The sequence below is a fragment of the Ammodytes marinus genome (assembly GCF_949987685.1).
Source record: "Ammodytes marinus genome assembly, chromosome: 14".
In the NCBI taxonomy this organism is placed as follows: domain Eukaryota; kingdom Metazoa; phylum Chordata; class Actinopteri; order Uranoscopiformes; family Ammodytidae; genus Ammodytes; species Ammodytes marinus.
The window spans coordinates 22,661,763-22,687,248 of record NC_137218.1 but is presented as its reverse complement, the minus strand read 5'-3'; the positions used below and the strand labels follow the sequence as shown (position 1 = coordinate 22,687,248).

Sequence of the window (25,486 nt, the reverse complement as noted above, 5' to 3'; positions counted from 1 at the left end):
TCGAGAACCTCTTTTTGGTGAAAATCTTTTTTATTTTTTAACAATCGGCCTTTGTCATAAAGTAGGCTAATAATTGGGCCTACATAACCAACAAGATCCTGCAGACCAGTTATGCGGTTAACTCCCATAGGTGTGAACCATGGTGTGTGAATACAGTCCGTAAAGCTGCAATTAATGCTTAGAAATTCAGGTTTGTTTGGCTCTACCTAAGTAGGTCACTCTGAGGATTAGATGTTTTTTAGATCAAGCCATTACTTTGAAACATGATTTAATTGAACCTATTCTGTTTGTATCATTATAAAATCCAACCAGGCTCCATTACATTTTTCATACAGGTGAAATAACTGATACAGACAGTTTTGTGATATCTGGAGGCCTATGCTTTAAGACTGGATAAGTTGTCGCCATTCAAGTCAGCATTATTTTTTTTTTAAAGAAGAAAAAAAGGAAAGATAGTATGAAAACATTCATCGACCTTCTCAAATGTGGAGATTCCCTGATTCCTCCCTGTTGTGGTCAATTGTACATTATACTGCCTGTGGCTTTGAGGTTGGTACAACTAAACAGGCAAGGGGAAATACGTCAACAACATGTACTATGAGGGAAAAAAACATATTAAGACAGTTTATTTGACTTTTTGTAGACACAATTATTAATTTACAATATAATCTGCAGTTGAGTAGATCATGAAAATAACCTCCAGTTACACAGCATGATTTCTTTTGTTGACCATTTCATTCTGATATCCACACAGATACGGAAGTTGGATTTCTGGTGTTGACTATGGCCAAGTGTCTCTGCCTTCCCTGACCCAGTGAATGGAGCTGTGACGAGGGGGAATACGTCCTGTATTAACAGTCACGACTCACGAGACCGCTCTCCTTTTTACACTCCCACCCTGTAACGAGACCTGCAGCTCTCGAGTTACAGCTGTGCAAGTTTATAGTTAGTGTTGGGATATAGGCCTATAGGTATGGTGTGTGTGCTTGATAAAACGTAGTTATTTCTATAGATGCATAATATATTGTACTGTCATTTGATTCAATAAAAAACTCATGGGAAATGAAACAACGTGCATTGTTTTGCTCATATTGCTTATAACTGATAATAAACACTGTCTACTTAGTTTAGTTTTGTGAAGTATGCTGTGTCACTGTTTTGTGTTTTTTGTAGTTTTTGTAAAAGTACAATCTATCTCTCCCATTTTTCTTTTAAATCATTTGACCCGACTATTCCTTTGTGAATGTCTCCCTCCTGTCTGTGTCCATTGTTTTCTCAAAGGGGATTAAGGGCTTGCTGTTTACTTTTTTTGTATCCAAGTGCAGTGGAATGCACATCCACCCACAAAGGCCAAGCGGCAAGCATGCTTTCCAAAACACTCTCACGGACATTGCCCGAAGCCTAGAGAAAGACTTTTTATGCATTTTATATTGTTCATTTTTATTCTTTATTTATATTCAAGAGATCAATCATTGAGGGGTGTCCCATATTTACAATGACATGGAGTCAAAATGTATCTGCAACTGGAAGTTTAGGAAAGTACATTGCAGGAATTTAAAAGTTACATAGGCCTAAATGAAGGATAACACTGTAATTCAGTTCAACCAGATGGTCGCCAATAATAATAAATAAAAAAAAGATTGTAGGCTATATGCAACTGGTACATTTGACTGCTTTTATTTTGAAGGTTGCTCAACCGGAAATCAGCTGACATCACTTCCTTCCTGGTCTTCACACATGTATGAGCCGAGCTGCTAGGAAAGTTAACAATTTATCAGTCATTTATTTTTTTGTACCCGCCAAGATGCAGATTTGCAGTGTGTGCAGCGAACAGACACCGAAATACAGATGTCCAGCCTGCAAAATAAGATAGTAAGTCATTTTAAATAACAGTACACATAACTTCCAGTTACTTCAAGATGTGGTTGTCTGTGTTAGCCTACTAGCAACATGTAAGCACATTTAAAACAATAGTTTGAGAACAGAGAACATAGATATTGTGTTGCTCTAGTAGATTAGCAAGTTTGTAGCCTGATTTACCATATAGGCTAAAAGGAGGGCTAATTTATGGGTTATCCGCCCTGGCCCATACCCAAAGCTAAAGCCACATAATAACGTTACAGACGTAGCATTGTTTTAAAAACATGGGAAGTAAAACATTTAAACCGAATACATTATGAGCATATTTGTACATATGAACATGCCACTGACCTAAATTATGTCCTCAAGTTACACGTGAAATTCATTTAGGACTCAAAAACACATGGGACGGCAACTCACGATGGTCAAAAAAGTTTACGATTTGACTTTCTGCTGTACAAGCGATAGCTTAACAATCATGGGTTGCTTGTTTAATTTATTCATTAATTCAATCTGATTTGATATAATAATAATGATATAATCTGCCAGACAATACTGTTTCGATTACGGTCAATTATTAATTGTTTTTTTTTCCCTCACAGTTGTTCAGTTGGCTGTTACAAGACGCATAAAGGTAAATCAGTTTATTTTCAGTATTTTAGTGATTTATTCGTGTATGTTTTGATAAGCTGAAATCCTTGAGAAGAAATATTCCTCTGATCCATCATCTAATTTGTTTGTTTTGTTTATAGAGACTTGCCTTCCTGTTGAGCCGCCTGCCCCTTCTGAGCCTGAAGCTAATGGTGCCTTCACCACTGGTATGATGTTGTTTCTCTCATCAGTAGTTCGTCAATGTCAGCCAACAAGAGCACCAATCAAATTAAGCACAATAGGTCATGTCGGCAACATATACCTTACCATAATTATGAAGTTAAGAATTGTGATGGATTACTGTATATAGAAATATACTTACAACATACTAGTCTTATTTTATAATGCTTAATATCCAAGAGCTTGCCAACAAGCGTCATTGTCCTGATTACACTGAAGATAAATGTGAGATCTTTATGGACGTATTTGTTCCTTAAAAGTTGTCAGAATAGGGATTTAATGGTCCCTTTCAGTAGATTATCTCTGCAATGAGACTAATGTGACGTCAAGCATTTTTTTTAACTACATTGTCTTTGCAGAGCCGTGGGGTGTTGAGGATCTTCTGCATGAAGAGGACATCAGAGACAAAGTGTCCATGCAGAGGCTCCAGCTGTTAGGTATTCATATTTAAGCATTACCCCTTTGTCTATATATGTAACCCTTCAGTTCTTCTTAACATCAGGGGGCCAACATCACATGTTGAATATGCCTTCATCAATCGAATATTTGGTTCAGCTAATGACCAAACAAAATCAGATGTGAGTAATAACTGGTGTTTTCCCATGTCCTCTGCAGGTCAGTCAAAGGAGCTAAGGGATCTCCTATGCAACCCCCATCTGAGACAGTTGTTACGCTCCGTGGACACAGCAGACAGCAAATACGACGCAATGAAGGACGCCATGCAGGAGCCTCTGTTTATCGAGTTCTCAGATCGGTGTTTGAAAATTGTAGAAAATTAAGCAAAATCGTCAACATCACAATGAAGGTGATGATTTGTAAAACCTTGTCTGAATTAGTGTTCGAGATCATTTTCATTATATTTTTGTAGGAGGGGGGAGGGGGGGGGTTCCTTTTTATTTTAAATATAGTTTATCAAATTTCTTGTAATACGCAGCAGTGTGCGGTTTCTGTAATTTGTTGGTCTAACTTCCTGGGAAATGACAGTATGTAAATAGTGTTCAAATAAATGCTGTTTTCAAACATAATTTCCTGAGTCAACACTTTACTGCTGCACAGTACAAGGCTTTACTGTGCAGTCAACCTGCGAAATGGCAGATCACATGAAGACAAAGTAAGAGATGAAAGGAAAGTTTCCACATTTACTGTTACAAAAATGACATTTATTAAACAGCCATTTAAACATTAATGTTATTCAAGTTGTTCATTGATCCGTTGGTACCACTGACAAAAAAAAGTATACAGATTTCCAAATAAAAACCCAGTGACTCACATTTCGGTGAATCGATCTGGAAAAAGGTCAAAAGAGAATTATTAGCAAATACAGATTTGCTAGGAATGTCGAAGTTGGATCAAAGCTACGATGATAAACGGCAGTGTTAAGTTAAATCATTTTATGAAAAACATGCTTTGAATATTACAATGATGAATATAACAACCTGATGGCTATAATGTTTGTTCTGTTCTCCCACACAACACAAGTGTGAGGGCTTTGGTATGTTACGCAGCACCTTCCTGAATGCTTGCAGCAGATTCAAACTCCCATAAAAAGTGGTTCAGTCAAACATTTGCATATTATAAAAACCCTTTATCAAGCAAAGAGCAGCAATTTGCATAAACCTGGGTTCATCCTTTCCCAGTCTCACATCTGTGATGTGTGCTTGATCATGACATACCTGTCTGTTGCTTAATGCCAACAGATGCCTGGTTTTAATGTGCAATATATATGCTTTACATGTGCAATACTCGCTTAATTACTTTTTCCACCCCCAGCATAAATCATACCCAGAATAAATGCTGGTGTGGTGTTGTCCTATCACCTTTAAACAGGTCTATCAGAATCCATAATGAACTCAAACATAATCACCCTAAAAATAAATACATATACTAACAGCACATTTGTGAATTGAGTGTAGATCTTTAAGGAAAACACTTTCAGAATGCCCAATTCTTAACAGATGTTCAGGCAACAATAGGACATAAAAAGTGCTCAGATTGGCTGTTTGATTTCAGTTATGCAGACGGGCACTAAGACTCATCTTAAAAGATCATAATCACAACTCTCAGCCCATTCATTGTTTTCTGCATGTAGGACAATGGGCATTTTTTTGAGAACCTGGCATGATGGCCACAACACATGATTTTTAAAAGTGTGAATGATCACTTTAGACATGTATAAAGAACCAGGTTTGTTTCAGATAATGGAAGAGCAGCTGCTTCACTGATCGTCCCTCATCGGTGTCCATCAGTCTTAAGTCTTTAGTGTTTTGCAAAGAACTCAAAAGTTACAAAGTTTTCTCCAGCAGGATCTCGTTGAACCCCGTCACGTCGCTCTTCTTCTCTGGTTGCCTGTCGGAGTAGAGGAGCGGAGATCTCTGATAGTGAAGCTTTATAGATCCCTGAGAGGAAAAAGACAAATAGAATCTCAAATGACCAATCGTAAATATGATTCAGATGGGAAAAGCTTTGAAGGACACTTAAAGCTGTACTATGTAACTTTTCTTTTTGGGGTTGTCTTTTCCTACTGTACATCCTTTCAAAACTAAACTATGTCACATGCAAAGCAACAGCCTGAAAATAAATCCAGCGTGGCTTCAGCTTGGAAAATATTTTTTCACGTAATTTCCTGAGGGAATGTAGGGGGCAGACGGTAGGGACTGAAAGTTTTAGAGAAGAAGTCACAAAACAAATTTAGGTGTAATGTTGGTTGTGGGCAAATACACAGTGAAATAAAACAACTTTTTTTTAAATTGAGAATCATAGTTTCACTTTAACAGAACAGAAGCTGTGGATGTGAGCTGACCTTTGGTTGAGCCCGTATGGAGGCGAGCCCCTGCGTGTACTGGTTGGTCTCCACCTTATACTCCCCCCTGCTGGAGGGCAGGTCGAGGGAGGCCATGACAGAGACCAGCTTCTGGAAGCCTGTGGCCGTCAGGGACATAGTGATGGATGGGGCCCAGGCCAGAGCCAGGCCCATGGGCCAGCCTCGCACCGAGACAGGCTCCTGAAGGCTGGAGAGCTGCACTGAGCCGCTCTCCCTGATAACAGGGTCTAATACTGACTCCTCTTCCTCCACAAGGTCCTTTGCATCATCCAGCTCTGCCTCAGCCAAGGACTTCAATAGGCTCTGCCACAACGAACGAAACAGTCATTTACATATTGTACATTCAACCGTCTATATATATTTAATAGGGGACAGTGCACATTAATAAACATAGATGTAAATTCATTCCAGAAGGCCATTTTTCATCCGTCGTCCCTGGTGAGATTTAGCATGATGGACAGTTTAATGTTTTTTTTATTCCATGCATTCTCCTTCCTTGTCAAAACTGGGACAATCCCTGCGTTCCAATCCCCATACTTCCCTACTATTTAGTATGCCAGAAAAAGATTTAGGATGTCCCAATACATGCACGTCAATTGTAGTATGCTGAAAATACATAAATGCCCCCACTAACTCCAATAGCATTTTGGAGTATTCGTCTTTATTCTAGACATTTCTTGACATAATGAAAACTTCATTATCTGATTTTTTTTGGCTTTCATGTGGCCCTAAAACTCTTCTGTACTTTAGTATGTTATGTAGTAAAAAGAAAGAGTATGTGATTTGGAACGCAGGGCATATTTCGATTCACGTTCTTTTCCAAATCTCACCGTCCACTTCCTCCAAGTGTTCTGGATGAGTGCAGCTGCTCTGTTCCATGTGTGGACCCGCCTCCTGACCAGCCAGGACCGCACCACTGAAAGAGGCAGAAAAACAACGTCAACCATCAACGTCTAACCAGGCCGTTCATCCTGCTAATTCTAATCTGCACATTGTGGAGAGAAAGGTCTATACTAGGGACGTTAGGGAGAGAATGTGCTGTGTGAGTCCGTGTCCAGCAACTAGAATGCCTGTGTTTGAAGATGCTATAAAATTGGTGAAAGAAATCCAGTAAATGATGGGAGCCTAAGTTGTCAAATAAAGCACCCGTCAAAAAGGACAAAGCTATTTAGACGCACTCATACTCGCTATGAGAAACACACAAAGTAGAAAGAAAAGAGAGCCAACACAAACAAGTTTATATTTGGCAAAGGTAACTTAATCTTAGTGAGCTCAATGTTATCTTGCATAAAGAACTGTTAGGCCAGGACCTAAAACAAAAGGCTACAGTTGAAGTATTAATAAGTATAACTTGACTGTAATACCGTGTATCCGGGTATACATAGGTTTAAAAAGGGATCATACATTGGATGCTACCCAACCCAAGTATGTTCTCCCACTCACAAGGGAGTACAAAAAAAACATGGTTCCTGCTGTTTCAGGAGGTCAGGTTAAAGCCGGCAGACTGGCACAGAGAGGGAGCCAGAACACGTCATAGCTCTACTGATAGCACTCGGCCAGGCATTTAAAGAGTTTACCTGCTTGGATAAGAGTAGCAGACTGCTGGCGGGCGTGGAGTCTGCGTCTCTGGTACCGCAGCCAGCAGCACTGAATGGAGAAGGCACAGCGACACAGAATCTTCTTCCTCTGATCCTCCAGCAAGTCTAGCTGTAAGACAACAGGCAGGTCAGCACTCACAAACAGAACACAGACCTTACTTGATGGATTTGATTTGATAAGCAACTGAAACACCCAATAAGGGCAGTACAACCAGAAAGAAAAATTAATTCTTGGCACTGTGTAGTAAAACGTGTGAGAATTATATCGCAGGCATTTTTTTGTACTCAGTTGTACATGCACTTTAAAATGAAGTGTGAGAATGCCTGTGTGTACATATGACTGACCATCGACTGGGTGAGAAAAACCTTAGTCCTTCCACAGTGCACCCAGGAACTGTCGCTCTCACTCTGGAGGTTGTGTTGTTTTAAAACGACACCGAGGAGCGTCTCCACCTCTGGCCGAAGAAATGTGTTGCTGTCAGGTTTCACATCTAAGACGGAGAGGAATTAAAATGAATGTTAATTAATGTTTCAACAGCACAGTTTCAACAGACACTGCTATGCTTACTGTGAATACGATTTATCTTTCAAACCTGGTGACAATTTGCAGCATTCAGCATAAGTGAGCAGGTTCCTCTAACATTCATACATCAAGACTAAGAGTCTAGTTTACAACCATGTTAGAAGCATGTATGCTAACATGCTCACAATGCCAATTTGAAAAATGCTTACATTTAGCAGGTATAGTTCTTGCCAAGTTCACCATCTTACTTTTTGCATGTGAGCATGTACTAAACATGAAGTAGGCTTCAGCCGATAATAATGAGATGCCCTCAGTTTTTTAGGGATTTGGTCATGAACCAAAATATTGGACAAATGACCATTTTGGCCCTTATTGATGGTGCTAAAGGTAGAATTACACCAAAGTTATTCAAATGTATAATGTCAGGGTTATGATTGTGTGTATTTTTATTTCATAGCAATCCATCAGATGTTTGAAGACATATTCCAGTTTGGATCAGTGGCAGATTGACAGACATTGTCCTCCATAGAGACATGCCGCTAGCGTGGCTAAGAAGCAGCTGAACAGTGGCTTGAGAATGTTCAGGAAGGAGCAGAGAAACATGTTACAACATGCAAAGGTCTGGAAGTCAGAGGTGCATGCATTTACCTGGAAATTTCACAAGAAGTTGAAAATGTGGTTAGAAAGCCCTTGTTTGTTTGCACCAAGCGGAAAAGGTCCCAAGGAGTTCAGAGAAGTGAGGATCAGATTTACTAAGAGGGCTAGTAAAGGTAAGGGAGAATATAGCAGCAGACCTAAAGAGAAGAAATAACAATCACTCATGGTCCGCAGTAAACATGCCATCATGGACCTTCAATAGATCCCACAACAAACTCCTTACAGACACGATGACTCCCAGACTCGCTGTTTGAATATTTTGCAATCAGTCCGTAACGTTTCATGAAGCCACAGAAAGGAATCCTGCACGACAGAAACGACAAGTCAGACAAAATCCAAGAGGAACGAAGCAAAACATTCATATTAAGAGTTAACACAAGGGAAAACCGTTTCACCTTATTGGAAAGCCAGCAGCACTAATATGAATGGTCTCCACGATCCCACAGGCCTCCAACTGCATGATAACCTTGACAGCAGAGAGGGAAAACAAGACATTACAACCTTTCCCTTGAGTTAAAATATCAAGTGTTGCTTCTCATGGTTGTCATTGTGATACTGCTGTAAAAGAGGACAGCATTAAAGGAGGAAGTCAGCGATTCTGGAGAACGCTTGTTGTCAAAACCACTTTGTCAAAATCCTTGAATATCTCCTAACGATTGTCTACCTGTCTATACTGTGTGTAAGCTGAGTAGAATATGGTGTTAATACACAGTCTAGGCTCTGTAAACCGGCATGTTGTTACAGTGGGCCCCCTTTATATACATACCCTAGGCTGTGTATTAACACCAGTTTTTTTTTTCAGAGTACAGACAGGTAGGAGATTGTGAGGAGGAGATATTCACGGATTTTGACAAACGTTCTCCAAAGTGGTTGACTCCACCTTTAAAATGTGTGTGTAGACCATCTTACCTCCTCCCTTTTGAAGGTCAGTGGCTTGCACTCCGGGTTGGGTTTGATGCAGCGGGTGTAGTGAGGAGTGGTGGTGTGGAGGATCCTCATCAGGCTCTCCAGAGAGTTCTACAATCACACATTTAAATCATCAGTGGCACAATTAAACAATGTGATGAGAAAATCATTTTGAATGGGTTTTTGCCAGTCTACTTAAGGAATGTTCCCCCATTGTTTACTGTCTTGTGACACATTGCCTTTTGAAATGATTAATAAGAGAAAACAGTGGAGTCCTGAACGCTGAACGGGTGACGGTTTTCCATATATTGATCCGTCATGCGTTTCCTCTTTAGTGTCCCCACCTTGTGAGGGGTCTTTATTATTGTTTCCTGAGTGAATCAACTCATTGATTAATCCTCTGTATACATATTATGGCTGTCATCAGAATGTTGTCAGACAACTGAACAGTTTTTGAGACTCTATTTGTTTTATCCTTTTTTATTACTTATCATTATTTATACTTCAAACTTAGTTGAGTTTTAGTTCTTCTTATTTCTCACAAGGTTATAGATATATCACATTTCTACAACACTTGACAGGCCCCGATAAGCTAATTAAACCCTGCTGAGGAAGGCTTTGGTCTGCTCCTACCTTGAACTTGGAGACCACAGTGACCTTGCTGAGCCCCTTGGAGGTTGGGTTCTCAGCCTCCTGGTCAGTGAAGATCTGGTGGAGCAAGGGGTTGTCTGACTTCTGAAGCAGGTCGACGAGCTCTGGTGGCACCGGGTCCTACGACACAAAATACAGGAGGAGATGAGTGAATTGGGTCTGTGTGGTCAACTTTCTGAAAACCTTATTTTAAAGCTTATCTTACACACCTTGTTTTTCTCCACCATGCCCTGGATCTGGTAGTGGACTTTGCCGGCGTAGTGTGTCACAGTGAAGTGTGGCTCCTGGCTGAACTTGTCCCAGCTGATGTTAGCGTTGTCACAGAGCTCCTTCTCCAAACGCATCTTTAAGGTCCCTGGGTCCGAGGCTCGGTTAAGACGGCTCTCCTATAAACACATCCAACATCCACATTAGTTTATAAAAGATAAGAGTACATATTGACCAGGGAAATGACTGCAGTGCCTTCTGCATTGAAACAAGGGGTCCCTTCTTTAAAAACATTTACAATTGGCTTCAACATAAAAAAAATAAAAATAAACATACAGTATCAGTGTCAACTCTACTGGGAAGACATGTTTGATTTACCACTGCCTTGGAGACAGATCTTCACTTACTTTTAGTGTTTTCACTTTAATATGTTGTACAACACAAACACTTTGCAGAAAAAAAGTATGAGTATGTGATGAGTTTTCTTCATTCTACAAGGCATTGTAAAAAAAATATGGATTTGTCCAATTAGCATTATTATTAAGCCTTTTGCTTTTTAATAATATAGGGGTGTGTGATGTTTGCCTTTGGGTCTGTGTGTCATGTAGGTAAGTAACTATAAAAATAATAATATCATAAACCAAAAGGTGAGCGGCATACCTCATTGAGAAGAGAAAACACGCTGATAGGGCTTCCCTCGATCAGATCCAAACAGCTCTGGTTGTCTTGGTATTTGACAAAGGACCACTGCAGCCCCTCGGACACATATTCCTCCTGGGAGAGGCAGAGACAAGCATACATATCAAATTATACGATACATTTTTCATAAAATCAAAGTTTTTTATAAAGACTGAAGAAGCCTTGTGGATATATGAGGCCTGGAAACAGACACAGTAAACAGATCCCCATTCAGAGAGAGACTACGGCTTTTGTTAGAAAAAATAACTCTAATTTGTATGATATTATGCCCCCCCCCCCATTAATATGCATTTACTCTTGTATAATCAATTGAACCATTGATATATTCTTCACATTTGACTTTGGTAGATGTTCTCTCCTTCTGATCTTTGTGCTCGGACACTGGGAGGTAGAGGCTGGGCAATAAAACTGAAGCTGATTTCCCATGAGATAAGGTACATTCCTGTATCTGTTAGAACAAAGGGCCTTTTGGCCAAGCACGTCTTAGAAACTGCTCCAGGCCGGGGGAGGAAGACTTCCATGATCCCTGGTTTCGGCCAGGAGGGAACAGGGGGACGGACTCTGAAATCTGCCTGACAACAAGATTCAACCAATCAGTAGACATTCTCATGATGTTAGAAGATAATATAATGCTCTGATGTAGAGAGAGAAGGGACTTTTTTTTGACTTCTTCTTGCTTTCTGTCCTGTCAACCTGCCTTGTCAATTTACTTAAATAAATACTGAGGCCGAGATCCCGAATTTTACACCTTTCTCCATGGTCATTTTTTCTTCATAAATAAGGCTAAAGAACACGTATATTTTTATTTCTAACACACTGCTGAGGCCTCTGCATGGAAAGTGAAAGCCGACACTCTGCTGCCGATACCTGCTGAGCTCGGAGATAATGCGCCACAAAGTGCTGCTGCAGTTTCTCGTTGGCGTAGTTGATGCACAGCTGCTCCAGGTTATTGACGTGGAAACACTCAAAGCCGTACACATCTAGAACTCCTGGAGAACCGTACACAGAGGAGAGAGAGGACCATTTGAGCAACTTATGACAAGAAATTGAGGCACAAATTACAAACAGAATCTATATGGGTGAAAGACAACAATCGCTTTTACCTATGAAGTTGCACCAGGTGGATTTGTCTGCACATATGCTGTTATTGATGAATGTCACCAGCCATTCAAATAATCTGTTGGAAGAAAAAGTGACAAAATCTATCATTAATAACACCAGACATAGCTTCTTCACTGTCACGGTTATTGTACACGAAAAAGCATCTGATGGGTTCACATTTGAGTGTTTTGCCTCGTTTCCACTAAGCAGCACAGTTCGGTTCGGCACGGTAAAGCATGGTGACCCCAGACATTACCCTTAAGGCCAGGACACACCAGCCCGATAATCGCCGTCGTCAAAAAAAATGGAGTCGGCCGTTTCAGGAAGCTCCAGCTTGCCGTCGCTGCTAAAGAACACACCGAGACGACTGTTTATTTTCCGTACGCTCGCGGGCCGTAATGTCTCCACAACAGCAGGCGGCGCTAATCTGTATTGTGGCCCGAAAAAATACGAAAGCCGGAAATGATTGGACATCTCTCTAGAGCATAAACATAGATAGAAATACGTATTTATATTTATGGACCATAAGAGCACAATTTTTAGCAGAGAGTGTCGAGCATGGTGTCGAGCAGTCAACAAGGGTTGATGCATGTGAGTACTCTCAAAACGAAACGAACAAACACATTAAAACGATGGCTAGCTGTTGTTAGCTGTTTGTGCTACCCGCCTCACTTCCGGGCTTCACTGATTCGCTAGCCCTCCACCAATCAAATTGCTCCAAATGAAAGACGGTCGGCCGCCGATTGAACATGTTCAATCGGCGGCCGACAGGCTCAAAACAAGCCCGACGACCTCTACGTCGGCCGACGTCACGGCACACACCAAACAGATTCGTCTTTTTTTTTGACGACGGCGATTATCGGGCTGGTGTGTCCTGGCCTTTAAAGGCCAGGACACACCAGCCCGATAATCACCAGCCCGATAATCACAAACAGCTAACAACAGCTAGCCATCGTTTTAATGTGTTTGTTCGTTTCGTTTTGCGAGTACTCACATGCATCAACCCTTGTTGGCTGCTCGGCACCATGCTCGACACTCTCTGCTAAAAATTGTGCTCTTATGGTCCATAAATATAAATACGTATTTCTATCTATGTTTATGCTCTAGAGAGCTGTCCCATCATTTCCGGCATTCGTATTTTTTCGGGCCACAATACAGATTAGCGCCGCCTGCTGTTGTGGAGACATTACAAGCGCGGGACGTACGGAAAATAAGCAGTCGTCTCGGTGTGTTTTTGGGCCGCGACGGAAAGACTGGAGCTTCCTGAAACGGCGATTCCAGTTTTTGGGTAGTCGGAACGTGTCGGACTGGTGTGTCGTGGCCTTTACTTGCACTAGCCCCTATAAACAGTGCTGCTCTGGCGTCATAGCAGCAGGACACCGTGTAACCTGCCAATAAATTAATTGAAGAGAAAAAAAATCCAAACAATAAACAAAAGATCTGCGTGCAGTCATTTTTCTCTCACTCTTGCCGAGGCGATAACACACAGCGAATTATATCTCGCACGAAGATGACTATTGTGTCGACCAATCAACGGACTGCAATGTGTGACTCCACCTTTTTGGGGACTCTATGGGACTGCTTGTTACCCTAACGAAAGGGTGACAGAAATAGGTGCGGCAAGGTTTGCTTAGCTTGGTACCCTTCCTGAATTTGAGTGGAAACGCAAATAAATGTGTGCCATGCTGGACCGAGTCTCTGAGTCACAGCAGGCCAGAGAGACGAGCTCATGCGTGAACAGCCCTTTTTCCCCCATCACACACACACACACACACACATGATGACATATTGTTGATCCAAGCCTGATTCTTACTGGGCGTAGATGACCTTGGCCAGACAGTCTCTCCTCATGCTGCACTCTGCCTGGGCACAGGGCTTGTGTACGCTCTGCTTCCCCGCCTTCAACGTCCTCACACTGAGACACGTCTGGAGCTCCTCGGCAGGGACACACAGCAGCTCGGCAGCCCTCTGCAGGTAGTCTGAAACATAGGCAGCCTTTTAATGTGCTCAAGGGATCCTATTAACTGTTTTTTCCTATGACTATAATTTGTGTATTTGTATTTTTGTTTTACGTAGCATGGTGTCATTTTTTGGTCTTGTTATTAAAAGGTTGTATGTGCTAAGTGTATTTTTTGTCTGTATTAATGAATACATATATAAATGAAAAACACAGGCAGGAATAGAAGCCTGTGTGAACTAAGCCTCTCATGTCAGTTGATAAGTTATTCTTGTGGAGCGGTGGGGTGACGTTGTGTGGAATTTATCCTTCCCTACGGCAGCGTGACACATGAAAGCAATAAATCTTTCAAAGTAAAAGCCTTTGAGCGTCACACAGTTAGGATTTATGTCAGGCTTTTAGACTTCTAAATAATGAAGAGTAGAATTGATTAAATATTTTTAACATCATCATATTCAGTACCTTTGGACTGTTCCTCGAGGTTACACGGTTGCAATTCGACCATGGGAGAGGAGAAATTCACATTCCCCAGCTGCAGAATGCCAGCTAATATCTGGAAGGTGTTGAGACAAACAAACACATGTAATGCTACACTTGCAGAGAAAGAAAGATTATCTAAAAAAGTATGCATTGCATGCATGAATACTTTACTACAACCCCCCCCCGCCATTAGCATTTATAGGCAGATTATACATGATCAATCAACAGCATATAACACACTATAATGTAATTGTATGCTGATGTAAGGGTTAATTGATGTAGGCAACTAAAGCTATTCCTGTGAAATTGCTTTAAAAAATACTGACATTAATACACATTTAAAATGCACATATAAACGTCCTTGTATTTTCTTACAACTACATTATAGTCTGAATAATAAATGCAGTTTATGAGGAATACATTACCCTGAATATTTCTCTCTGTCGTGCTGCATTGAGGCCCAGATGAACCATCGCCTCCACAGTCTCCTGAAAACAATCCCCTAGAAAACAACAAATAAGGAACAGTGACTTGTCAGAATCACAAAAGAGAGTTGTACAAAAGAAAAACAAATGCCTATTTACACGTGAATAAATAAAGACCCACCCTCAACTATTTTTTCTGAATTGGGCAGCCACGCAAAACTTTCGCCATGTGGCGTCTTCCACTCCTTTCTCTGCTCATCTGTGCCCCCTTCCATCATCTGAAAAAAACAACACAATCTCAGCCTTAACATCTGGGTGATTTAGTATGAAACCAAACCATCACATGAGCATAAAATCCAGTGTTATTACTAGAGGTGGGCATAGATTAATTTTTTTAATCTAGATTAATCTAGATTAATTTTGGAATTAATCTAGATTAATCTAGATTAAAATGGCTCATTTGAATTCATTCATAATATGTGTGTGCTCCTAAATAATGACTCAAAGTAAGTCTTTGAGAACGTGTTTCTCAAGCCAGGTGGCGCATCAGACCAGGGGCTCATCTCCTGTTTCCAACATGCATCACAAACTGCTTGAGGAAGCTGTTCTACTATGATAATTGGTGATGAAAATAAATAATGTTCAACAAGATGTTACATAGTAACGCGTTACCGGCATCGGACCTCTTTTTTCAGTAACGAGTAATCTAACGCGTTACTATCTCCAAACCAGTAATCAGATTAAAGTTACTCATCAAAGTCACTGTGCGTTACTTTTTCTGTCATTTTCCTTAGTGAAACATTTTACATAACTGCACAAGTGACTGCGATTGCGATTTTATGTAAATAAATGTGCGCGCATGTGTCTCTAAACTCTCCAACTGCTCCAACCGCTCCTCTCGTCTTTTTGGTAGCGCCCCTCGTCTCTGCCATGCAGCGTGTGTGTGTGCCTGTGTCTGTGTCTGTGTGTGTGTGTGCAGCAGCATTACGGCCGAGTCGAACTGTGGCGCAAAACAAAGTTTTCCCCCCGATGAAATATAGCGTCTGCTATGGGGATATTTAGGATTCGGGTACGGTGACGTTGAAGAGATAGAAGTGTTTAAAACTTGGAAACTTATAGTCACGTGGCGACCGGTGGCCACACACACCCACCCTGCGTTCCAATACCCGATTTTGTCGTGGGCAAGTGATGGAGAGAGAGAGAGCGGCGGGTGTGTGAGAGAAGCTTCGCCCCTCGTCTCTGACATGCAGCGTGTGTGTGTGTGTGTGTGTGTGTGTGTGTGTGTGTGTGTGTGCAGCAGCATTACGGCCGAGTCTAAGCTGAACTGTACAAATGACTGGCTCCCTGAGCCGAACAGGAGGTGGAATAAGAGATTAACGGCGATATTTTTTTTATCGCCGATAAGAGTCTGGCGTTAACGCAGCACGTTAACGCCGATAACGGCCCACCACTAGTTATTACACAGCCTAGGATCTGTATCCAGGTATGTTGCTAGCTATTGATGCCCCCTTCGTTTACGTACCGGTTTACAGAGCCTAGGCTGTGTATGAACACTGGATTTTTGTTTTCCAATCGCCAAACTCTGTAAGGACAGGTAGCAGATCGTGAGGAGGAGATATTACCTGGTAAAATATGTGGAAGTTCCTCTCATTGTCCGGTTGGCAGGCCACCCTGGTCTTCTCTAGAAGGTATGTTTGCACAGACGCTCCCACCAACAGCTGGCACCTTCATGTGAGAAAGAACATGCTGAACTGTTTACACACTGGAATTGTCTTTCAGAACATGAGCTGATGCTATATCTCGCTGCTGAAAGTACCTGTCTAGCTGCAGCTGGATGTACTTTCCAAAGCGACTGCTGTTGTTGTTCCTTAGCGTACAGGCATTGCCTACACAGAAGAAAAAAAATGGTTGACTGAATGACTGTCTGTCTGCAGAGGTTATTCCCATATTAAAGACACAGTAGCAATCAGTGGTCTGGTCTCACCAAAAGCTTCCATGATGGGGTTGGAGTCCAGCACCCTCCTCTCTATCCTCTCCACTGTGTCCTGACTCTTCACCACAGAGGAGGAGGCCGCCACCGTGGCATAGTACTTCATCAGGCAACGCGACGTCCATGTCTAGAAAGAAAGAAAATCAAAAAGTCCAATCAACTAGAATCATTTTCTACTAATCCTGTGGCCAAAGTTACAGACATCACCTCCGTTTAGGGCTAAACACTTATTCTCCTTATCCATTCATCTCTATCATTAACTGTTCCCAAAACCCCAATTTAAATCTTCTCTTAACCTGTTGACAAATACCCAAAGATATTCAGTTCAAAGAAGCGAATCCTCATATTTGGAGAAGCATTAATACAATAATTGTTTTAAGCTCTGACCATGTTATTAGGTTTTCGTTGAAGATTCTGTGGCCAGGTGCCATTTGGAAGAGTTAATGCTCTCTTCCTTAATAGCCTCTTACAATTTCCATTATCCAACCAATTCATAATAAGCCTTTAGAGAAGAAAATAATAGCTTTTTTTGGTCTGACCAATGAGGAGATGCAAAACATTCTCACATATCAGCAGCTGAAACTGGCACAGATTCTGTGTTTTCAAAACAAACCAATCGTGCTGTTGAACAGGTAGAAAGACACATGACTTTCTATGGGCCAGAAGAGTAGTTGTTTCTTGTAACCTAACTGGTTTGCCCATTATTTCATTAACCTGTGAAGTGCTAACATATGCACACATCCAAACTGCCCTTACAACCGTGTACTAAGCAAACAACAACAAATAGGAATATTGAACTTTTTTGTTGAACTACAAAAATTATATTGAGAATGTAAAAAAATACAAAAACAAGTCAGCTTACAAATGTTTAACCAACTTAGTCCTTGTTCTGTAAACTGGCCAATACTCCAACTTGCAAAACTGAATGTGTGCCACTCTACTGTAAGCTAAAAAGCAATACTTTGAACCCCTGATTGATGTAGTAGCTATTCTATTCTTTAGGCTTAACACGTTTGTTGGTTTACCTTTCCTGCTCCGCTCTCCCCGCTGACCACCAGCGACTGGTTCACCGGCTCCACCTGGCCCTGGACATTCCTGTAGGCTTCCTCCGCCACTATAAAGATATGTGGTTTGAACTCCTGTTGACAAACACATAGAGACTTATTAAGATGCTGCTCACACCTGAGACAAGAGAGCGTTCAGAGTTCAATGAGTTTAACTTTGAAAATAATCTTGACCAGTTGTACTGCCGGTTGGGTCGATTGTGAAAGTCTGCCTTTGTGTATAATTTAAAAAAGGCGTAGTGAGAGATTCTGGGGAACGCAAAACTAGTCAATACCTCCTCACAATCTGCTCCCTGCTGTCTGTACTGTGTGTGCGCTGAAAAATAAACAGTTTATACACAGCCTAGGCTCTGTAAACGGCCATGTTGCTAGCTAAAGTGGGCCACCTGGACACAAATAGCGGATCATGAGGAGATATTCACTGATTTTGACAAAAAGTTGTTTTGAAAACAAAGAACAGAGAATACAGAGAATACACATAAGTCTCACACATGGAGAAGCAGCTGTGACGGTGTGAATACCTGAGGCTGAGGAGCACAGTGGTACTCCCTCATCACATCCAGACAGTAGAGGTCAGGGACTGGCTGGAAGGGGTTAAGAGCCACCAAGGTGCAGCCAGCGTGGGTATAGAACACCTTCACGCGGTACCTGGCCTGCAGGCATTTCAGCACTGCCAGAGAAAAACAGTAAATATCATCAGGCATTTGCAGGCAACAAACAAAGGGCATGCCAATATGTACAGTATACAGATGACAACCACTAGAGGCCGGAACAAAAGAGCACCAGACAAAACAACAAAAAACAAATCCTACAGGACTTCCATGCTGTAACCCTGACCTCTGCTGTTAATAAGCTGTACTGTTAACATTTTCTCACCATTCTGAAATACTAACTAAATATCAATGACCTTTCCTTACATAATGCCAATGACATTTTGCCATTGGCTTTTCTACGCCAAGACAAACAATGGAGAGTCAAACAATGGAGAGTCAATAGGACAAATGTAACACATAGACACTTTACAATACTACACCTTATATTTACCTGTGGCCAAAGCATGACCTATGTTCGCTAACTTGGGCGAAAAACTCGTTCCCTTTCATTTTGTATACTGAAGCAATTTGGTAAAACTGCAATCAGTCAATCAATCAATCAATCATTCATTCATACATTCTCTCTTTTTTCTTTTCTTCACCCCCACAGATTTTATCTTGACGTGATTGAATAATAGACAAACAGCAAATGCTGTGATCCAAGGTGAAATGGGCTGGAAAACACTGACGCACCAGCTGTGTATTTGTAAATAGAGACAATGTTTATGCCACATATCAAACATTCACTGACATCTTGACGTGTGCCATCATATTAAGTGGAAGGAGTACCCTGCTGATAAAAGCTACCTAAAATGTTAAATTACTTAAATGCCACTTGGCTGAAACATGTGGCTACCAGCACCAAGCCCGAGCACTGTTTGTTACCTGTTGTTGGGGTGACTGGGTTGACTTTAGTGAGGTCATCGTAAGTGTGGAGTTGGTCTTCATCAGTGAGGAAGGCCCTCACTTCTCCCTCCAGTGAATCATCTAGCGACGGTTGAGGAGACTGGACTTTCTGGACCAATCCTTTCACCTATGTGAGGGAGACAAAGTGTGAGGTGGTGAGGTGAGGTGAGCACCCACAGACTGACACCTGTACCACATGACAAGAAAAGGCCTATGGGTGGTAAGAAAGACCATTTGAAAAATAACTTATTGTTGAACATCATGGATGGATTATGTTTTGATGCACCTTATATTTGTTTTGTTTTTGTTCCACAATCTAGAGAGCTGCCCGACATCATACAGAACACATGTGTAAATCAATTATTACTTCTCACATCACATGCTACTTTCAATAACATCATGCTCTTTTTTAAAGGTGTAAAACGGTACATAGTTTTACATGGGCAATTGCTACATGTATTTGATGTCTTGTGTAATTCCTTCAGTCACAATCACTTTGCTCAGACTGACAAAAGGTCCTGCATGCTAAGATCACAGGGCCTGGCTTGCCAGGCTGCCATCAAGGGTCTGGAGTACATTTGTGCAGACATAATTAATCCAGTGGTCGGTAGCCAACATCCCATCACTCTGTGAGGCCATTTTAAACCATGTCAATAGTCTTAAAGTCCTGATTTAATACCATACCAGATGCTACAGAAATAAAATCCTGAGTGTAAAGTATATTTGACATCTAGCACACAAACAGTAAGCTACACTAGACACTAAAGATGCATAGCAGTATGCTAATTGATGATCTTAGAAGTTAGTAGGTGGCTAATAATATAAATAGGCTTCATGTAGGTAGTAATACAAATATATATATATATATATATATATATATATATATATATATATATATATATATATATAATAAAGAACATGTTTGCTTTTCTTAAACAAAACTCCAAACAAATCATGCAATTAATTGCATTTGTAACATTTATATGTTATGTATAGGAAAACGTGCAACTCCACCAATATAGGGCACAAGTTCAGCCACTAATAGATACAAGACGTCAGAGCAGCTTGTGTATGCCAAGTATATCTGATGTAGGCTACTGAAGGCTAATAAAGTTTAAATTTCGCCGAAAAACAGTCTGTGTGTGTGTATTTATGTTACATTTCCAGGTTTATAACGTAAAGGCAAGCCAAATGTATAACTTTAGCATTGTTTATGTCACGCATGTAGGGACTATTTTCACCTGGCCTAACACTAGCGTAGACGTCTTGGGTGATTCGGTCATGGGTACGAGTCATAAAACATTTGACAGCGCGTTTGAACCGTTTGAACACGAACCTACCAATCGCAAGTGAGAACCGGCGCAGGTAGATAAAATCACCACAAGTTTACCTGTCACATTTTAGTAGTGTATTAAAGAGTATTAGAGTAATTAAAACGGTAAAACCATGAGTTGAGAAGGTGTGGACGGGTTTTGTTCCCCATGTCCTAACTTACCCCCCCTCCGTTTCTGTATGTTGCTCCAACGTCACGTCGGTGGTCGGCGGCACTCATTGATTTGACTGTTAGCTTCCTAAACTTCAGCCAAAAGAACTATAATATGAATAGACTAACTAATCTGAGTTAGTGTTGCTCTGCTGCCATGAGCTTCAATTTTTTTCCCATACTGTCAGAAATTCCTCAAGGACGAGTCAACTCCCCGTGCCTGTCCCACTGCCTCACAAACCGCACACTTAAAGTTATTCCCGCCCTCCTCCTGGAGGAGTTTCCTGTGCCCAGCTGTCCGCCGCTGGAAAAGGTAGGCTTTCTGCTGAAACTATTATTTTTGAACCACTTATCATGGACCTACTATAAGATCGTTATGGATATGTTTTAATGCTACCTGTAGGCCTACTTAACATTAATACTTTTTTGTTTTAATTGACAATTAAGGTTATTTTCTGTATCCAAAGAGATACGGAAATCAGAGCTCTTTCCCCGTCTTATGATACTACTACAAAGGTAAGAAATAAGATAAGATAATTTTTTTTAGGTTCAGAATCCTGTCTATAATGTGCTAGCAGCCAAAGACCATCGGCTGAAGACACGAGTTAGAATTGCCAGAAATCCGAGCTGTCATGAATGCGCCACGAGACCGAATGCGGAAACAAGTGTTAAGCCACTCGTGTTTATTGATATATCTACAGCAGAATCTCGGGGCTGCAGCAGGGAAATGTTAATAGTGGGTAGGGTAGGTATGTTATAAAACAGGTATTTCTGTCACTTCGCTTTTCACACGCGGAAAAGAAAAAGTCGTGGTAAGTAGCAACCGCTAACTAGATTGCTAACTACCTTGGTATTGTTATTAAACGTCGTATAGATTAGTGGTGACTGATAATGAATTAATTGCTCTCTGGAAAGGTAAAAAGTAACCCTCAAATGCAGTTTATAATGTTCTTTTGTTCACTTAAGCCAACGCCAACTAAGGAAAGTGCTTATTGCTGGATATCTGTTCGTCAGGAGTTGAATTATGATGCTGGTGACACATTTTATACACCTAAATCAGAGAGGGTAGCCTCCCTAATACCTATCCATATAATAAGGTCACAAAGGGATCTGCTATAGTGATCCAAATGTTGCCCCATTGTACTCTGTCTGTTAAGCATTCTTCTCTGTATGTGTCTCTATACAGTGGTGTTTATTTCATGTATTAAAAAAAGTGAATTTGAATGTTTTGCAGGCCATGTCTCAGAGGGAGCTGAAGGAGGCGTTTGTCAGTAACCTCAATGGGACCAGTCTGCAGGAGGTGGCTCTGGGCACGTTCATCGCCCCACTGTGCCTCATCAACAGAGGCCTGATCCTCATCCTCTGCCAACAGGCCAGGGGGGCTCTCCTCCCACTGCTGCCCAGCCCGCTCATCTCTCACCTGCTCCTGGACTTCTCCACTCTGATTCTCCCCCTGGTCCTCTCCTGCACCGTCCTTAGCAATGTCCTTCAACAAGTCATCTTTGGCCTCACCTGTGTCTCACTTTGTATATTGTGCTACATCTATCGTAGCAACAACAACGGCCGCTCTTCTGCTGCTCGGCGACAGCACAACACCTTCAGCACATTCCTCCAGAGTCACGTTCAATCCAACCAGGTCCCCTTTGTGACTCTATTCCGGGTGTTTGTCAACGTGAAAACAGCCATCAGCATCCTGGCCGTGGACTTCAGCGTCTTCCCGAGGCGATATGCTAAAACGGAGACCTACGGCACGGGGGTGATGGACTTTGGCGTGGGAGCGTACGTCTTTGCGAACGCCCTCGTCTGTCCCGAGGCGCGAGGGAAGAACATCTCGGGATCCAAGATGAATCACTTCAAGAAGCAGCTCCTGTCCGTGTGGCCCCTGCTGGCTCTGGGTATGGGAAGGCTGGTGAGCCTCAAAATGACCGACTACCAGGAGCACGTGGCGGAATACGGCGTCCACTGGAATTTCTTCTTCACCCTAGCCATCGTCAGGGTCGTGGCCTCTTTGATTCTGGCCGTCATACCAACCAGTAAGTCGTGGGTCCTTGCCATTCTGATCAGCGGATTGTACCAGCTAGTTCTGGAGACAACAGGGCTGAAGGAATTCATCATCCACAACAAAGACAGAGAGAAGGACTTCCTGCATGCTAACAAAGAGGGCATCTTCTCCATAGCGGGCTACGTAGCGATCTACATGGCAGGAGTTCAGGTTGGGCTCTATGTGATGAAGCCGAGGTCCCAAGTTCGACAGTGGCTCAAAGCACTCCGTAACCTCTTGTTGGCAGGCTGGGTCCTGTATGCTGCCCTGTGGATATGTCACACATTCCTTGAGCCGGTGTCTCGCAGCATGGCAAATTTATCTTTCTTCCTGTGGACCGCCGCTCAGTCCTTGTTTTTCATGTCCTGCATTGGCCTGGCTGATATGGTTTTACTGTGGTCCAAACGGACGTCGGGCTGTCACTCTGTTCCTACATCGTGGAATGTGTGTGAGAAACAATCGGACTCATCTTCTGACCAAAACGCACGTCGAGTAGAACGACATTGCCTGGTCCAAGCTGTCAGCAGGAACCAGTTGTGGTTTTTCTTGCTCGCAAATCTCATGACAGGATTGACCAACTACTTAGTGGACACGCTCAGTTGTAGCGATTTGATTTCAGTGTGCGTTTTGCTTTCGTACATGTTCACGAATAGCACTGTGATATACGTTTTGCATCTTTGTGGAATTACAGTCAAATTCTGGTAAACTTTTTGCCAATTCGGGAGCCTACGAGGTTCCTTTGTTATTTTGGAGATTTTTCTGTGGGGCTGGCTGGAGTTACACACATTCCAATGCCGAACAAATACAAACTTTGAGGTGATTGAAGGTTATAAGAAGAGACGATCTGTAATGCTGTAAATCAGGGGTGTCAAACTCATTTTGGTTCGAGGGCCACATACAGCCTCTCTGATCTCAGGTGGGCCGGACTAGTAAAATAATGGCAAAATAACTCCAAATCCCTAACTTTGTTTTTCAGTAATATGCTTTATCACTCAGCCTACATTTGTAACCTACATTATCACGGATCACAAGGGATCTCTGTACCCCCCAGGAGATGTCTTAGTAAAGGTTGCTGCCGGCCATGGGAATAGGAGGTGCGGCGCGTAGCGCCGCAGCAAAAATTTTGGGGGTATTTTGCTCAAAGATGCCAATGTGCACTAATGAAATAAACAACTGTTTATTTGAATACACAAATACAACAGGCACTGACCTTACAGTTGTCCAATTTTGTTTACTATATGTACAGGGACACATTTTGTGCAAACATGCAGACAAAATACAATTAAATAAAAGTGCAACTTCTACTGTTTTGATTTATTTTTAAATACAGAGGTTATTGGTTGTTTTGGAATTCGTTTTTCCCAATTTAAAACATAAAAATAAAGCAGCATTGAAAATTAGGAAATAAATCTTGTAGGCCTACACTAGCATGCTCCTGCTCGTTTTGCGCACACAGAGCCGCAGACACACCACGCTTGCTAGTACATTAATTGTTCAGCACTAAAAATAAAAATAGTTTTATTTTTATAAAAAAGTAATAAAATAAATGTACTAAAAATAAAAATGTTTTTTTTTTTTTGGTTTTTACTTTGCCATAAAGCACTGGAGGAAACATTAATAGCGGTGAAGCAGGATTGCCATTTACCATTTCCCACGTTGCTAAAATGTGCTTTTTTTATTTAGGCTGCCCCCTAGCGGCAGGAGTGAGCATTTCGGTTATTTCTTTAAAAATTCATAACTCCTCACAGGAATGGGCTAGAGACTTACTTTTTTTTTTGACATACTCAGAAATTTATGCTCTACAGGTCGCGGGCCTGATCAAATCCGGGCCGTATGTTTGACACCCCTGCTGTAAATACTATTGCACGCGTTTATTTATGCAAATATTCAAAAGTATGCATGCCTTTTATAAAACTAAATAAAGTCTGAGTTTATCCTAAAAGCAACACACCTCATTTAAAATGATACAGTAATTGAACATAGTCTGTAATGTTTAAGTAATAGAGCTTTTACTTTACTGTTCATCTTTATGTGTGCACATCCACTGTCTTTTCCTAATCTGTTTTTAACTCGATATAACTGCAAATAAGGGTCAAGCCTCAATGATCTCTGGAGTATAAATAAAGGTTGAATTAAATGGTCATTTGTCTTTTGTTGCTTCTTTGCTCATGTTACTACTCAGATAGTTTCTCATCCTTAGCATTCTGCTCTAATCTCAACGACTGTAACACTCGATACAATACAGTGTAGGCATCGAACCCTCAACCAAGAGCTACACGGATGAGATCTAATACAACATATGTCTGTAAAATTGATGAATACACGGATAGAGCTAATCAAAAATGAAGACCATGAAGTAAAACCTTATGGCCCACTGTTCTGCCCATGGACCTATTATAAAGGCTTCTGCTCTTTGTTTTTGGTGGGACACTTTTCAGTGCTGCACCAGTCTGAGGTAAACAGCAACAGACATGTATACAGCTAAACAGTTCCAAGTTGAATCCACTACGAGCCTCGGTTAAATATTTGTCTTCTTACTATTATGCCCTCCCCAGAATGTTTGCAGCTTTGTACAGATAGTAAACGCCAAACTGAAGAAAATGATCCTGGAGAAGATTATTAGTTTGAGGATTGTTGTTTCATATATTCCTTTCTCCTCAGTTTTATTTCCTCCATAACATTTTTTTTTTTGT

The 25,486-nt window shown here is 41.4% G+C and overlaps 3 protein-coding genes across 5 annotated transcripts; 2 read left to right on the top strand and 1 right to left on the bottom strand.

Annotated features, from left to right (window-relative positions):
- The first annotated feature begins 1,733 nt into the window (after nt 1–1,733).
- znhit3 (zinc finger, HIT-type containing 3) lies at nt 1,734–3,716 on the top strand. The gene is made up of 5 exons (XM_080041288.1): nt 1,734–1,872; nt 2,463–2,494; nt 2,613–2,678; nt 3,051–3,128; nt 3,307–3,716. Exons 1-5 carry the CDS (start codon nt 1,742–1,744, stop codon nt 3,468–3,470), a joined length of 471 nt encoding a protein of 156 aa, XP_079897414.1. The 5' UTR covers nt 1,734–1,741; the 3' UTR covers nt 3,471–3,716.
- On the bottom strand, nt 3,710–20,979 carry myo19 (myosin XIX). Its single transcript, XM_080041284.1, has 24 exons — nt 20,765–20,979; nt 19,249–19,396; nt 18,292–18,440; nt 17,732–17,845; nt 16,701–16,833; nt 16,533–16,602; nt 16,339–16,441; nt 14,898–14,994; nt 14,717–14,793; nt 14,274–14,364; nt 13,668–13,833; nt 11,857–11,930; nt 11,621–11,742; nt 10,715–10,828; nt 10,057–10,233; nt 9,830–9,967; nt 9,200–9,307; nt 8,686–8,756; nt 8,514–8,593; nt 7,456–7,601; nt 7,090–7,219; nt 6,343–6,428; nt 5,492–5,815; nt 3,710–5,087 (listed from the first exon to the last, which is right to left on the bottom strand). The coding sequence occupies exons 1-24, from the start codon at nt 20,819–20,821 to the stop codon at nt 4,974–4,976; spliced, it is 2,889 nt and encodes a 962-aa protein (XP_079897410.1). The 5' UTR covers nt 20,822–20,979; the 3' UTR covers nt 3,710–4,973.
- On the top strand, nt 20,938–24,932 carry pigw (phosphatidylinositol glycan anchor biosynthesis, class W). Of its 3 annotated transcripts, XM_080041286.1 has the most exons (3): nt 20,938–21,065; nt 21,222–21,268; nt 21,987–24,932. In XM_080041286.1, exon 3 carries the CDS (start codon nt 21,990–21,992, stop codon nt 23,496–23,498), a length of 1,509 nt encoding a protein of 502 aa, XP_079897412.1. In that variant the 5' UTR covers nt 20,938–21,065; nt 21,222–21,268; nt 21,987–21,989; the 3' UTR covers nt 23,499–24,932. The 3 variants fall into 3 exon arrangements, with proteins under 3 accessions (XP_079897412.1, XP_079897411.1, XP_079897413.1); XM_080041285.1 differs by lacking the exons at nt 20,938–21,065; nt 21,222–21,268 and adding an exon at nt 21,442–21,564; XM_080041287.1 differs by lacking the exons at nt 20,938–21,065; nt 21,222–21,268 and adding an exon at nt 21,552–21,667.
- Nucleotides 24,933–25,486: the final 554 nt, after the last annotated feature.